This window comes from Impatiens glandulifera, chromosome 9, assembly GCF_907164915.1.
Source record: "Impatiens glandulifera chromosome 9, dImpGla2.1, whole genome shotgun sequence".
NCBI classification, from domain to species: Eukaryota; Viridiplantae; Streptophyta; class Magnoliopsida; order Ericales; family Balsaminaceae; genus Impatiens; species Impatiens glandulifera.
Genome location: NC_061870.1, coordinates 30,081,412 through 30,097,712, shown reverse-complemented (window position 1 = coordinate 30,097,712; position 16,301 = coordinate 30,081,412). Strand labels below are relative to the sequence as shown.

Sequence of the window (16,301 nt, the reverse complement as noted above, 5' to 3'; positions counted from 1 at the left end):
TTGAATGAAACATGATATGCAAAGACTGTATTCATTCTTTCTTTCTTACTTTATTTTTTGTTTCTTTCGGCAAAATATGTCCAGAATCATCATGTATGTATTCATTCACCATGTTATTAGATTCACATTTCCCTAACAAGAGAATCATATTTCACTTCTCCATTTACAACCATTTTATTTATTTATAGCATGTACTTGAATATATGTAAAAAGAAATTGAACAACATTTAACTACTTCTTTTAATCATAATAATAATAAAATTGAACTCTGGTAGGACTCTTGCTGCCTCTGTCCGTGCCCGGCTCAAGAGCACAATAACGACAACAACTCGGATCATCAACTTTGCAACAATTGACCTGTTGAAAATAATAATAATAATAATCTCTATTTCTAAACCATGTTTTACCCAAATTGACAAACCATTCTTAAGAGATCAGCTAACAATACTATTCAATTATAAATATAAACCATTACATTGAATTGAATTAAGCACACAGATAGATAATATAATAATAGTTTTGGATTGAAGAGAAAGATGGTGATCAACTAACAATACTATTCAAAAAGTAAATGTTTTAATTATACTAACATAAAATCATTACATTACTGTTTCGGATAATTTGGTTTTGTACAACTTTCTGGTCTTGTATTGTAAGTTCATCCGATAAATGTTAGAATCGGATTGTAGAATCCTTGATAGGTATTGGATTCGTAGACAATGAATATTCTTGCTCGCATTTGCTCGGGTTATGCCACAAGTCCACTTCAGATTCGTAGACAATGAATATTCGTAGACATTTCTATCCAAAGTTAATGCTGCATCTCTATCTGACTTTTTCCTTTTACCTAAAGTTTTTTTTTTCTTCTTTGTCATTGTTTGAGCGGATTCCGTTTGAGCAGATATTTAGGGTTAGAGTTTGAGCGGATACTTAGGTTAGGGTTTAAACGGATTTGAGAGTGAGTTTGAGCAGAAATGGTAGTGAGTTTTAGCGGAGATAGATTGAAGATTGAAGAGAGGGTTGTTGATCAGAAATGAGAGTGAGTTTTAGCGGAGATAGATTGAAGATTGAAGAGATGGTTGTTGATCAGAAATGGGAGTGAGTTTTAGCAGAGATAGATTGAAGATTGAAGAGAGGGTTGTTTAGAGAATTTTGAGCATTTTCAGATTGAAGAGAGAGAATGGTTGAGAGGAAATGAGAGGAGTTTGAATTGAGGGGGATTATCCTACGTGGAAACAAAAAACAAAATTAATTATTATTTGACCTACCTGGCATGCCAGGTGGAGTCGCTTCTTGTTTCGTTCCCCCAGAGTCGCTTCTTGTATCATCTCTCTCTATATATTATAACCCCTAAGAAAATCCTTAGGTCCAAGACCTGAAAATATCAAAAAAAGTACTAGAATTTAAAAATAAGTTTCAAACGGGGCCTTAGTCAAAATATTGTGTTGGGAAATATTCCGAAAATATTTTGAAATCATTTTCTGACCTTTTAGGATTATTTGAAAATGGATTGAAGTTTCAAAATTACAAAAAATAATTTTGGGTTTTGAAAAGTGGAATCAAACAAGCCTTAGGACCGGAAGTCCTAAGACATGGGTCTGTTTTTACCGGTCAAAGTCCGGATGGGCTCAGTCTAGACTAAGGGTGCTTTGAATCGGGGCTCGACATACTCGGTTAGAGGATTAAAGTGTTCGGTTATGAGGTTCAGGAGGCTCGATTCTAAACTCGGATTGTTCGGTCGTGGGTCCTAGGAGTCTTGGTCCCAAGTCAGACCTCTCGGTCTTAGGTGAAAATTATCGATCGAATTTCTCGGTCTTTGCTCAAGAACACCAGTCCTAAGACTTGGTCCTAACTTAAGAACAGTGGTCCTAAGTTTCAGTCCGATGTCAATTTTCTCGGTCCTTGATCTCGGTCAAGATCGAAAATTCTCAGTCATGTTTCTCGGCCCTCGGTCCTACAAGACTCAGTCCAAGAACATCGAGTGTTCTTCATTTGGTATGAAAATTGCAGGTTTGTATCTTTTGATAAAGATCATGAAAATATGATCGTTAAGTTGCTAACAACTCATGGATGTATAGATCATAACCCTAATCTTAAACCCGATCAATCGAGCACTATAAGGATTGATTTTTCAAAATGACTTTTAGGAAAAAAAATTGTGATGTTTTGAATTAGGCCATCTAATGGCCTAATTCTTTTTCCAACAGTTTCGAAATGATGTTTACAATCGAACACGACCAAAACGAGAATATCAATCAAGCTCTATAATAAAATTCAAAACAGAAATTTAAACTTTATTTTTCTAAAATTTCGGATCGATCAAACATGATCGTATGTATGTAATATCATTTGAAAATCATCGTAACACGTTTACAATAATGTTAGGTAACTATTTGAATCAAAATCAAGCTTAAAAACTCAAGAACACGAATTTCAAAATTTCAAATCAAATTTGAGGTTTTTTGATTGGGGTTGAATTGATGAAATATATTTTTAACAGAAAGCTTGGAAATCATGTAGGGATTGATTTTGATTATAGAAAACATGAAATTGAACTCTAAATAAGATCAACCCCGATTGAACTTGAAAATTTCCATTTTTGAATCACAATTTGAATTGTAGTAAGTCTAGAAGCTTACTATTGATTGGAGAACACTCTAACTCTGGATCGAAACTTGGATCGACGTAATGGTTTCTTCAAAAACCAGTTGTCGGAGCTCTAAGGGAAATCTTCAAACATGTTGTGATTATTGGATTTTGTTTGATGGATTGGAAGAAGAACACCTAGGAAATATTTATACTCAATCTAAGTCGGGTTCGAAGTTGAATTCATATTGAATTGGCTTTTAAAATCCTTCTTCTTTGTTTCTGTTCTGTCTACGCCAACCTAATTCTAGGGTAGGTTTTGACTTCTTATCCTAGGGTATTGAAGGCGATGGAGAGACATGCACGTTGGTGAAAAATGGAGGGATAAGGATGGAAGATGGCAGAGATGAGGCTTCTAGAAGGATCGTCGTTGTCGAGCGCGATCTTCCGGTATTCGCCCTGTATCATCGGAAAAGACGAAAAAAATGACGTCATTTGGTTTAAATAAACGTGTCGTTGGCGTTCCGTCCATCTCTCGGCGTTCTGTTTGACATTCGAGCGTTTGGGGTAATGGGGTTAGTCAACCGTTAGCTGATCATGTTTGGACCCGGACGTACGCTTCCTTGGTTACAACCGGATGGTGACTTTCTTGGGTGCTGTATAAAAATTCAGCGCTGATTCGATGGATACAAGTCGATTCCCTTATTTTCGGTCAAACTAAATTATTAGTTTTTATTTCTAATAGAAATGTTATTTGAAATTGAATTTTAACTATTTTTTTTTATTTTTCTTCAACAAATTAATACACAAAAATATTTTTGACAACATAATAAAAATTAGGTTCATTTTTTTTGGGATATTTTGAAATATTTATTTAATTATTTTAGACTATAAATTACCTATAACTTATGTCTAAAATTATAATTAAAATATTTTTGATAAAATAAATATAATATTTTAATTCCAAATTATTTTTGATTTTTTAATTTATTTTTTCTAATTAGGATTTAATTATCACAATAATTAATCAAAATTTAATTTTAATTTCTCCTTTTGGATTATTTTGAATTTTTAAATTAAAAATATTATTTTAACATATTAATATTATTCTAAATTAGGGTACGATAAATTTTCATGCCTACAATATATTTTTTTTTTCTAATTTAAAAATTTTATGTTTTAATTGATTTTGTGAAACATTTATTTCTTTTTCTTTAGGTCAATTTATTTAATAACATATTAAAAAATATATATAATTATTCACTTTTATTAAACAATAACATTAATTACTATTTTAATTTATTAATAAAAAATTAATATTATAATATTTTATGTAAAAGATATGGATATATATAAAAACATTATAAATTAAAATAATAAATATTTATAAATTATTTAAAATAAGTCAGAATATAATATTAAATATAGTTATTTTATTTTATTATTTTAATATATATATTAACTATTTATTATATTTATAAATTTCCTTATATATATATAATTAATAATTTTAAAATATTAATATTTTTGTGTATGTATATATATTTTGTAAATGTAATTTTGATAAATTAGTTAATCATTATATTAATCAAAATATTATTCATATAATAAATAAAAAAAATATATATATATAAATAAATAATAAGAAAAAAAATAAAAAAAAATATATGTAAATACAAAATAATGAAAAAAATATATATATTTAATATTAATTTACTAATAAAAAAAATATTATAAAATATAAATTACCTATAACTTATGTCTAAAATCATAATTAAAATATTTAAACCAGTTTTGAGTTTAATTTTGGTAAAATAAATATAATATTTTAATCCTAAATTATTTTTATTTATTTTTTCTAATTAAGATTTAATTATCATAATAATTAATCCTAATTTAATTTTAATTTCTCTTTTGAATTATTTTGAATTTTTAAAATCAAAATATTATTTTAAAATATTAATATTATTATAAATTAGGCTACTATAAATTTTCATTCTTACAATACTTAATTACATAATTAAACATTTTATGTTTTAATTAATTTTTGAAACATTTATTTCTTTTTTTTCGGTCAAATTATTTAATAACACATTAATATATATATATATATATATATATATATATATATATATATATATATATATATATATATATATATATAATTATTCACTTTTATTACAATAACATTAATTATTATTTTAATTTATTAATAAAAATTAATATTAATATTAATTTTTAAAAAATATGCATATATATAAAAACATTATAAATTAAAATAACACATATTTATAAATTATTTAAAATATATCAAAATATAATATTAAATATAGTTATTTTTATTTTACTATTTTACTATATATTATATTTATAAATTTCCTTTTATATATATATATATATATATAAATAATTAATAATTTTAAAATATTAATATTTTATATATATATATATATTTATTTATTTTAAATGTAATTTTGATAAATTAGTTAATCATTATATTAACCAAAATATTATTCATACAATAAATACAAATATTATATATATATATATATATATATATATATATAAATAAATAATAAGAAAAAAAATAAAAAAATAAATGTATATACAAACTAATGAAAAAAAAATATATTTAATATTAATTTACTAATAAAAATAATATTATATAAATATATAATATAAAATATAAATTAATATATATATATATATATATATATATATATATATATATATATATATATATATATATATATATATAAACTATTGAAGAGAAAAAATTATTTAGCAGTTTTTTATTTTCTTTTTTTTTAATTAATAAAATAATAATTAACCAACGAATGAGATTAATTATTTAGCATTTCTAGTAAAAAAAAGTTATTTTCTTTCAATAAAAAATAATAAAAGGTTAGTGACTGTAATATTGACTTTGAAAGAGAGTGGTTGTGAGTAAAAAAATGATTTTTTTTCTAATAAAAAATTTATTTAGCATTTCTAGTAAAAAAAGTTATTTTCTTTCAATAAAAAATAATAAAAAATATATGTTTATGAAAATTTAATATTTTTTTATACTTAAAAAAATATTTGTTGAGAATTTTATATATTTCCAATGTTACTTCTTTCACTTTATTATAGTATATATAGTCCTTTCCGGATGATGATAGTTTAATCACGTACACCAATTAATAACTAATTAGCAAAATATAATATGGGAAGTGACTATCCTCCTCATCTTCTCCTTTTTCCATATCCATCACAAGGTCATATAATGCCTCTAATGGAGCTGGCTCAAACCCTAGCCACCCATGGTCTAAACATCACCTTTCTTAACACCCAATCTAATCATAATCGTCTCATTGAAAATGGAAGTACTTCTGGTCTAAGCGATCGAATCCGATTGGTTTCCTTACCGGATTTGGAAAATGAGTATGACAATCAACAACTCAGACAACCCGTGATGGAGAAGCTTATTAGTGATCTCAATGAGAAAGAAGGATCGGGCGATGGTCATGGCAGGATTACCTGCCTCCTGGCTGATTACAGCTGCGCCTGGTCCATGGAGGTTGGCAAGAAGATGGGAATCAAGACTGCAGTTTTCGTGGCCTATTCAGTCACTACTGTTCTTCAAATATCCAACATTCAAAATCTCATTGATGATGGAACCATTGATGAAGAAGGTATATATATATATTTATATACATATATATGATATTTAAGCTCTTAATTAATTGATATATATATGATGTACGTAGGTTTTCCTTTAAAGAAAGAAGCAATTGAATTTTCACCATTGCTTCCGCCCCTGAATATAAAAGATTTGTTATGGATGACACTTGGTACCGTGGAATTGAAGAAGAAGGTTTTTCAGATGTTTAAGATAAACATGGAAAAAGAAAAATTATCTCAATGGACCATCGTCAACACAACCCAAAGTCTCGAGGCTGCATCCCTAAGCTTGGTTCCACATGCTCGGCCTATTGGCCCACTCATCTCGGGCAACCGACAGTCCAGTAACCTCTGGCAGGAGGACTTGGAATGCCTAAAATGGTTAGATCAACAATCAACAAACTCTGTCATATATGCTGCATTTGGGAGCACAACATATTTTAGTCATGATCAATTTCTTAATTTGGCTACTGGACTTGAGCTCACAAATAGGCCGTTTTTGTGGGTAATTAGACCCGACAGCGTAAATGGGACTGAGCTTAAGTACTACTTGGAAGGGGTTTTGGATCGGGTCGGGACCAGGGGTAAGGTGGTGAGTTGGGCACCTCAGGAGAAGGTTTTGAAACACCCTTCGGTTACTTGTTTCTTTACTCACTGCGGTTGGAATTCGGTCATTGAAGGTGTTGTCAACGGTTTGCCTATGTTATGTTGGCCCTACTTGGTTGACCAATTCTTGAACCAAGATTTCATATGTGATGTTTGGAGGATTGGCTTGGGATTTGAGAGAAAGGATGATCAGGAGGTTATAAGTAAAGAAGAAATTAAAGACAAAATTGAGACATTGATTGGTGACAAGTCTTTCAAAGCAAGGGCTTTAGAACTTAAGGACTCGACTCTCAGTTGTGTCAAGGAAAATGGTAGTTCCCATAAAAATTTGCTTGATTTTATTCAGTGGCTGAGAAATTGATTTCGAATTCTCCTAATTAATTAAATAATGTTTATCCTATGTTGTTTTGGGCAATGGATATGAAATAAATATTCTCTTTTTTCTTTTCTTTTCTTTTTTAATTAAGAAAAGTATAATCTTTTTACTAAAGTAATTATTTACAAATTATATCAAGATCTCAATGTTGTCCAAATTATCAATAAAAATATTAAATTAAATTTATTTTATCTCTATAAAGTTTAAAATATTATATAACAAATACATTAGTAAGTCAATCCTCCCTTGTTGAACCCATCTAGAATAAATTTTATTATGTATTTGTGATATCCCAACTCAATTAAAAATGCAACTTATAAGTTATAACATATGTATCTGGTCTATTGTTATTTTACAAAAAATAAGTTTTTATTTTCTCCATCTATATTTCAATCACACCAATCCATTCTCTAAAAATTTATTTAGACGTATATATTAATAAAAGATTATTTAAAGATAAGTACTATAAAAAATGATTTATGTAATCTATTTTAGTAACCATAATTAATTTTTATTTTTTAATTTATATATTTTTTAATTTAATATTAATATATATTTTTTTAACTTCTTTTTAATTAATAATTTTTTTTTATAATTTTTTTATTATTCCTATATGAGTATTTATTATTGATTATTTAATTTTATCTTATAAATATATCATTAATTATTTTAACTTTATATTTTTCTTCTTTTCTTATATTTTTTTTCTTATATTAACATTAATTATTAACTATTTTAAAATTGTTTGGTCTAAATTATTAAATATAATAATGACTTATCAATTCAACAAAAAAAATTTTTTAACACATAAATAAATTAATTAAGAATTAAGAATTGAATAATAATAATTTAAAATAATAATCAAATATTAGATAAAATAATATTCCAATAGATAAAAAATAAATAAAAAATTATTATTTTTATTTATATATAATTAAGTAAAATATAAAATTCTTCATAAAAATATTATAATAAAACATAAAATTTATAAATAAATTAATAATAAAAAAAATATAATACAAAATTAAAAATAAAATAAATTTAAATTGTTTAATTAATGAGAAAGAAGAAAAGAAAAAATATATTAATATTTAATTAATAAATATATAAATAAATAAATAAAATTAACTCTAATTTAGTAATGGATTAAATGAGTACTATATTTAAATATTTAAATGATTTTTTATTAGTACATACGTTCAAGTGAGCTAATTATAAAAGTATAAATCTATTGAGTGTAGGAAGATGTCTAGATAATAAAATTTTATTTTTATTTTAAAAACTTAGAATTTGTTATTGGAAAATTTTATCCTAATCAAACGTCATTTCTCTCATTTCCTATAACTTAATTTATTAATTAAAATACTACTAAAATATTGGAAAATTTTATGCTAAGAGTTTAGGACCTCTCTAATTTCGAGGATCTTATTTTATATCGGTTATTGAAAGATTTTATTGGGTTTATGAAAATAATTAATGAAAAATTAAATTATTTGATTTTTAATTGATTGAATTAGTATAATATTTTTATTTATTTAATTTTTATAAAATAAAATAAAGGTATTATAATATGTTGGTGAATGACTTGAATGATTTAATGGTTGTAAAAAGATATGATAAGATAATTAAATTTTTATTAGAAAAAAAAAAAACACAAATCAAACCAGCTCTAATTTAAATTTCACTTTTGTAGCTAATTTAAAATGAAAAATATTTGAAAATATTTTAGGGATAAAACTTAACTAGATTTTAGAAATTAGATTTAGATTCATTAAATCTTTGAAATTATATTTATATTATTTGAATTTTTAAAATCATATATTTTTTAATATTATTTCATCTTTATTAATAAGTAGTTATCTTATAATATTAAATATATTCAAAAGTTATATATATAGACTCAAAAGTTTTTTCTTTAACCAGAATAAAATATAATTTTAATATATATATATATATATATATATATATATATATATATATATATATATATATATATATATATTAAAATATTGATCAATCTAAATTCTTAGTATCTAAATTTAATTAGAAACAAAACATTTTCTATGAAACTAGTAAGTTTAATATTTGACACGTTGTGCACCACAAATTATGTGTCTGATTTGATTAAGTGTATTTTTTATTCATGTTTATATCGTTGTCTCATTTTATATATAAATTATTAATTAAAATTTAAAATAATTAGATATTTTAAAATTTAAATAATAAAATATTAACCATTTATTCCCAAACAATCTATTTCCTTTTCAGTACAAACAAACAAGACTAAATTTATTGAAACTTATTAATAATGATCATTATGATTAAATCTACCTAGCTAACTAATTAACTTAGATCTCTGTAACAAAAATCTAAATCTATCTCATTTCTATATATATATATATAGATAGATAGACTAGTTGAATACCAATTCTCACATATCTAAAATCTGAATGAATCCTGCCATAATGGAAAACCCTCATATTTTGGTTTTGCCTTTTCCAGTACAAGGTCACATTATGCCTCTTATGGAACTTTCTCAAACCCTGGCCACCCATGGCTGCAACATCACCTTTGTTAACATCGAAACCAATCACCGCCTCATCGCCGCCGCGGTTTCCGATGATGACGTGGGTCTCAACCCTAGAATTCGACTCGCCTTTGTACCCGGCAAGGAGGAATCGTTCATGAAGATAGGCGAGGTGATTACGCGATCCAAGCTGGAGGATCTCATACGTCAGATTGAAAATGGAGATGATGATGATGATCATCATCACCACGGTCCAATTACTGGCTTCGTGGTCGATGACGCCATGGGATGGGCCCTAGCTCTCGGTCTTGAAATGGGAATCAAGACCGCAGTTTTCACCCCTTACCCGGCTCTTACTTTGTTTATCATATCCAACATTCAGAAACTCATTGACGATGGAATCATCGATGAAGAAGGTTAGATGTTTTGTTCCTAGTAATTATCAAATCAAAACAAATTCCTTATTTTTGTTTTGTATGTGGTACTGGCAGGAAATCCGCTGAAGGAAACAGTTGAATTTTCACCAACATTACCAGCTTTTAATGTGAAAGATTTTATATGGAGGAGATTTGAAACTGCGGCGGTGCAAAAATCGATTTTTAATTTATTTAAAGATGGCATGGAAACTGCAAAATTGGCTCAATGGACCATCATCAACACGAGCCGAAGCATAGAGCCAGCAGCCCTGAGTTTGGTTCCGCAAGCTCGAGCTATAGGTCCACTCATCTCAACCAACCGACTCGGAAGCCTCATGCATGCAGAGTTAGACGCCAGCCTCAAATGGTTGGACCAACAACCACCAAACTCTGTAATATATGCTTCATTTGGGAGCACAACCATTTTTAGCCATGATCAATTTCATCATTTGGCTATTGGACTTGAGCTCACAAATATGCCATTTCTATGGGTAATTAGACCCGGCAGCGTAAATGGGTCCGAACTCGACTACCCGGAAGGGTTTTTGGATCGGGTAGGGAGTCGAGGGAAGGTAGTGAGGTGGGCACCTCAGGAGAAGGTTTTGGGACATCCATCGGTTGCTTGTTTCTTTACTCATTGCGGTTGGAATTCGACTATTGAAGCTGTTAGCAACGGTGTGCCTCTGGTGTGTTGGCCATACTTTGGTGAGCAATTCATGAACCAAAGTTACATTTGTAATGTTTGGAGGGTTGGTTTGGGATTTGAGAGGAAGGATGAGGAGATTGTAAGCAAAGAAGAAATTAAAGAAAAGATTGAGACTTTGGTTAGTGACAAATCTTTCAAGGATAGGGCTTTGGAACTTAAGGAGTCAACTCTAGCTAGTGTCAAGGAAAATGGTAGCTCCAACAAAAACCTGCTTGATTTTATTGAGTGGGTGAGGAATTGAATAGCTTAGTAATTGGAGGAATGCAGATTTGCCTATTGAATAAAAAGAAATTAATATGTTTTTTATGGGATCTTTGCAAACATTGTTTGACTGATGTTAATTAATATTTATAGTTGACTCTATAATAAGCAAAATTATTGTAAGGCTCTATTAGATAGAGTAAAACATATTAGATCCATCTAAATATAAAGTAGGATATGAATATTTTCTCCTCTAGTTATATTAGTTTAGTGAAAATAAGATGCGAATATTTTCAGTCTTCTTGACATTTTAAGGTTCGAGCATGTCAGATAACAAATTTTGCGCTTAGTGAAGTATGTTTGAGGGTTATGTACTTAATCTGTTGTCCCATTTTTATAAAGTATGATGTAAAATAATTTAACTAATCAAGTTCGTTATTACGGTAATTTTACATGATATAAAATAATTTAGCCAATCAAGTTTGTTATTACGGGTAGTTTTACAAAGACGTATACAATACTTGAAATCTCGATGTAGATGCTACATAATTGTTTCTAATCCTTAGAGACTACATGTATAAAGGAGTCCATAACCTGAGCTCGGAGGATGTGGTGAGAAATCCAAAATAGAGTCCGACCACAACTACCAAATTGATTATTTTCATGCATAAGCCTCCGTTATGTTATTCTTAACAAATACCACTCTTTTTGGTTTTGAATCTTTTAAATTATTCCCGCATGAGATCCAGAGCTATTTATTTTTGTTCGAACTCAAATATATTAATTTATGTTACGGTATCTAGATTTAAGTCTAATCACGTGTTGACACATCATTCTTGACACCATTCATGACATCAAATTTCTGTTCTATATCATTACTCTTTAAAGATATATCAATTTTTATTTTATGTCTTAATTTGTTTTCTAAGAAAAAATATTTGAAATTATCTCATAATTTTTCCATCCCAAAATCATTTAAAAAAAAAAATTAAGAAATTTAAATAATTAGGAACCATACCATTTCTTGATTGGTAGTTTAACAATTAAAATAAAGAATTTATTTAAAAATAATAATTATTGTCATAAATATTTGATAAATTAATTTATTTGAATAATTAATAATATTTTTCTAAAAAAATATATATAATTTAATATTTTCATAAAACTAGTAAAATCATAAAGTTTATAATTATATAATTAAATTTGTAATATTACTTTAACTAATTTAAAATTTACTTAAATCATATTCCTTATGTATTGTAAAATCTTAAAATTTCTTGAACAAATTCAAGATTTTAATTAGCTTAGTCATACACCATTTCCATAAGCTTTTTGAGTAGAAGGTTTTAAAATAAAATTTGAATTATTTAAATGAATTTTTTTTAATAATTTAAATGATATTAATATATTATGATAATATTTTTTTAAACAAAATAAAATTATTTTAATATCTCAGTTACTAACTAATAGATTAAATAATATTGGATTATTATTTAAAAAAAAAAATCAACCCAAAAATGCCAATATTAATGGTAGAAGACTGATCATCGATTCCAACTAGTTAAATCACTATGAATCTTTTTATAAACCAGTTTCTTTGACTCTTAACCTGTTTTTGTTGAGTCAACTCTCAAACTCAAATAAGTTTACGAATTGAATCACGATTTTGACAACTTTAATACTCCGACCGGTAGACGAGAAAACCTATGGAACTGCATATGCTGTCTATTTGCATTGGTTCCAAAATTTTAAATATATAATATAATATATTATATATTATCAATCTAATCTTATTTTTATCTCTTATCTCTTATCCCTTTGCATAATAATATACTAATAATACTGCTGTTATTCTTCTTTATTATATTTATTTTTTTATATAGTATATATATATATATTTAATTTGTGTATATTTTATTTTTGATAAAGTTAATAATAATATATTTATTTTAATTTTTAAGGACCCAAAACTTCTGTGTTTACAATTAAATTGGGCCTCCAATTTCTGGGGGCCGGTCTGCCTATGCTATGCTCCCCAGGAAGATTCTGACAGCTTTCTGAAACGGCATAATCTATAAGCAGCTAGAAATCCTCCTCGGAATCCTCGATCAAATTAGGCAACAGACAAATATAAAAGCCGATAATTACATAGTAATTATATCTAATCAAATATACAGCATTTTAACTGGAATCAAATGACATTTGTTTCTAATTAGATACAATAAAAAAAATATTTATAAAGATTTAAAACTATTTTAACTAACTAATTAATGAGATAAAGTAAGTGACTGTAATTTTGACTTTAAAAAAGAACTAACGAATGAGATAAGCAGAGTGAATATAATTTTGACTTAGAAAGAAAGTGGTTGATATATATATTTTGTAAGAAAAACATTATTTTGAGAATTTTGTATATTTTTAACCAAGTTCATTTAATTTTATATGAAAATAGTTGTTAAATTTTTCACTTTCTTATTATAGTATATATAGTCCTTCCGGATCATGATAGTTTAATCACACCAATTAATTATTAGCAAAATATAATATGGGAAGTGACTATCCTCCTCCTCCTCATCTTCTCCTTTTTCCATATCCAGCACAAGGTCATGTAATGCCTTTAATGGAGCTGGCTCAAACCCTAGCCATCCATGGTCTAAACATCACCTTTCTTAACACCCAAACTAATCATAATCGTCTCATTGCCTCCACCATTCTCGAAAATGGAACTTCTAGTCTAAGCCATCGTATTCGAATGGTTTCTTTACCAGACTTGGCCGATAATGAGTACCACATGGATCAACTCAGGCAACCAATGTTGGAGAAGCTTGTTAGTGAGCTCAATGAGAAAGATGATGATCATGGCAGGATTACATGCTTCCTGGCTGATTACTGCGCCGCCTGGTCCTTGGAGGTTGGCAAGAAGATGGGAATCAAGACGGCAGTTTTCGTGCCCTTTTCAGCCACTACTTTGCTTCTTATATCCAACATTCAAAATCTCATTGATGATGGAACCATTGATCAAGAAGGTATATATATATATATATGCTCTTAATTAATTAATTAATTAGTTATCTTAATTTGTTTAATTATATAAATGATATGGTAGGTGTTCCTTTAAGGAAAGATGCAAATATTGAGTTTTCACCATTGCTTCCGCACATAAATACAAAAGATTTTACATGGGTGAGATCCAATTCCGTGGAGATAAAGAGGGTCCTTTTTGATTTGGTTAAGAGCGGCATGGAAAAAGAAAAATTATCTCAATGGACCATCATCAACACAACCCAAAGTCTCGAGTCTGCAGCCCTAAGCTTGGTTCCACAGGCTCGGCCTATAGGCCCACTCATCTCGGTCAACCGACAAGCCGGTAACCTCTGGCTGGAGGACTTAGAATGCCTAAAATGGTTAGACCAACAATCAACAAACTCTGTTATATATGCTGCATTTGGGAGCACAACATTTTTTAGTCATGATCAATTTCTTAATTTGGCTAGTGGACTTGAGCTCACAAATAGGCCGTTTTTGTGGGTAATTAGACCCGACAGCGTAAACGGGGCTGAGCTTGAGTACATTGAAAGGGTTTTGGATCGAGTCGGGACCATGGGCAAGGTGGTTAAGTGGGCACCTCAGGAGAAGGTTTTGGGACACCCTTCGGTTGCTTGTTTCTTTACTCACTGCGGTTGGAATTCGACTATTGAAGGTATTAGTAATGGTTTGCCTCTCTTGTGTTGGCCATACATTGGTGACCAATTCATGGATAAAAATTACATATGTTATGTTTGGAGGGTTGGTTTGGGATTTGAGAGGAAGGATGAGGAGGTAATAAGTAAAGAAGAAATTAGAGACAAAATTGAGACATTGATTAGTGACAAGTCTTTCAAAGCAAGGGCTTTAGAACTTAAGGACTCAACTCTAAGTTGTGTTAAGGAAAATGGTAGTTCATACAAAAACTTGCTTGATTTTATTGAGTGGGTGAGAAATTGATTTGGAATTCTCCTAATTAATTTCATCATTCTCAATCCTATATATTCAATATTGATTTGTGCAATGGATATAATATAATATAATGAGAAAGTAACATTCTCTTTTTTCTTTTCTTTTCTTTTTTAATTAATAAAAGCAAAATCTTTTCTACTAAAGTAATTATTTACAAATTATATCAAGATCTGAATGTTGTCTGTCATACCTTAATTATAAATAAATATAGTAGCATATATATTATATAGTATTCTTTCCAAAATTAATATGAAAACAAAAAAAAATAATAATAAGCATACAGATTTAACTTAATTTTTATATGAATGAAGTAAAAGGTAGAAGAAGAAGAAGAAAATGGAAAACTAACTTCGTTTGTTCAGCGGGCACTAATTAACTTATCTATCTGGATCATCAGTTGAAGAGATCGATCGAATCCGATCGAGGATTCAAAAACTAATTAATTAAAGTAGAGAAATCGGAGGGAAAAGTAGGCAACCTCTCTCTTTCATTTGGAAAGTGCGGCATCGGCATCATTAGAACCGTAAAAGTCGACTAACTTCTGAAGAACGAAGACTTGTGCCTTGAGACGGACAATGTAGTTCGCCGTCTCTTGAAACAACTGATCGGATTTGAGAATTTCGGTGTCTTGAATCGGAATCAGGCTTTTCAGTGCCGTAAGCTTGTCGGAAATGGTAGTGCACGCGCCGCCACCGACGGTTGTTCTCGTGCAGTTCTTTTGCGCTCGGCAAAATCCTCTGTATTGTTTCTCCGATCTACTTTTCGTTTGCTTCTTCTTCTTCTTCGTCGCTCTGGTGAACGGGCGCCTTTGCCTTGAGCTCATGTTGAGGAGAGAGAGAAGAGAGAGAGAGTCCAGGAAATGGCTTTTTTGTGTGAGCGGTTGGTTTGGTGAATTGAGTTTGTTTTGGCCGTTTAAGTAATGACCAGATTGACATTTAACACCTTTCTTTTTTCTCCATAATTACAAAATTGCCATCTTCAATAATAACATAAACGTGCACCAAATTAAATCAAACTAATTTAATTGCTTCCAAGAATACATACTAGTTAGTCACCCCTTTGAATAAACTCAAAAATAAATAAAGTATCATATATAATATTAATAATAAATATTTCAATACTCCATTAGAAAAATAAAAATAAAATGAAGCACATTACAAAAGGAGTGTGACAGACTATTATGTGGCATATGCCATAAAAGCCTAATCTTTTGGAAACTTTGGT

General features: G+C 28.4%; 4 protein-coding genes across 4 annotated transcripts; 3 read left to right on the top strand and 1 right to left on the bottom strand.

Moving 5' to 3' along the window:
* Positions 1 to 5,791: 5,791 nt before the first annotated feature.
* On the top strand, positions 5,792 to 7,216 carry LOC124916189 (UDP-glycosyltransferase 83A1-like). Its single transcript, XM_047456918.1, has 2 exons — positions 5,792 to 6,260; positions 6,336 to 7,216. Exons 1-2 carry the CDS (start codon positions 5,792 to 5,794, stop codon positions 7,214 to 7,216), a joined length of 1,350 nt encoding a protein of 449 aa, XP_047312874.1.
* Positions 7,217 to 9,696: 2,480 nt separating this feature from the next.
* LOC124916188 (UDP-glycosyltransferase 83A1-like) lies at positions 9,697 to 11,121 on the top strand. Its single transcript, XM_047456917.1, has 2 exons — positions 9,697 to 10,174; positions 10,250 to 11,121. Exons 1-2 carry the CDS (start codon positions 9,697 to 9,699, stop codon positions 11,119 to 11,121), a joined length of 1,350 nt encoding a protein of 449 aa, XP_047312873.1.
* A 2,495-nt stretch (positions 11,122 to 13,616) lies between these two features.
* LOC124916187 (UDP-glycosyltransferase 83A1-like) lies at positions 13,617 to 15,065 on the top strand. The gene is made up of 2 exons (XM_047456916.1): positions 13,617 to 14,107; positions 14,188 to 15,065. The coding sequence occupies exons 1-2, from the start codon at positions 13,627 to 13,629 to the stop codon at positions 15,063 to 15,065; spliced, it is 1,359 nt and encodes a 452-aa protein (XP_047312872.1). The 5' UTR covers positions 13,617 to 13,626.
* Positions 15,066 to 15,349: 284 nt separating this feature from the next.
* Positions 15,350 to 15,954, bottom strand: LOC124916684. The gene has a single exon (XM_047457434.1). It carries the CDS (start codon positions 15,898 to 15,900, stop codon positions 15,565 to 15,567), a length of 336 nt encoding a protein of 111 aa, XP_047313390.1. The 5' UTR covers positions 15,901 to 15,954; the 3' UTR covers positions 15,350 to 15,564.
* Positions 15,955 to 16,301: the final 347 nt, after the last annotated feature.

Coding starts and splice junctions, on each gene's coding strand:
- LOC124916189 (XM_047456918.1), top strand. CDS start 5,792: ATGGGAAGTGACTATCCTCCTCATCTTCTCCTTTTTCCATATCCATCA. Junction 6,261..6,335: donor TGGAACCATTGATGAAGAAG/GTATATATATAT, acceptor TGATGTACGTAG/GTTTTCCTTTAAAGAAAGAA.
- LOC124916188 (XM_047456917.1), top strand. CDS start 9,697: ATGGAAAACCCTCATATTTTGGTTTTGCCTTTTCCAGTACAAGGTCAC. Junction 10,175..10,249: donor TGGAATCATCGATGAAGAAG/GTTAGATGTTTT, acceptor TGGTACTGGCAG/GAAATCCGCTGAAGGAAACA.
- LOC124916187 (XM_047456916.1), top strand. CDS start 13,627: ATGGGAAGTGACTATCCTCCTCCTCCTCATCTTCTCCTTTTTCCATAT. Junction 14,108..14,187: donor TGGAACCATTGATCAAGAAG/GTATATATATAT, acceptor ATGATATGGTAG/GTGTTCCTTTAAGGAAAGAT.
- LOC124916684 (XM_047457434.1), bottom strand. CDS start 15,900: ATGAGCTCAAGGCAAAGGCGCCCGTTCACCAGAGCGACGAAGAAGAAG.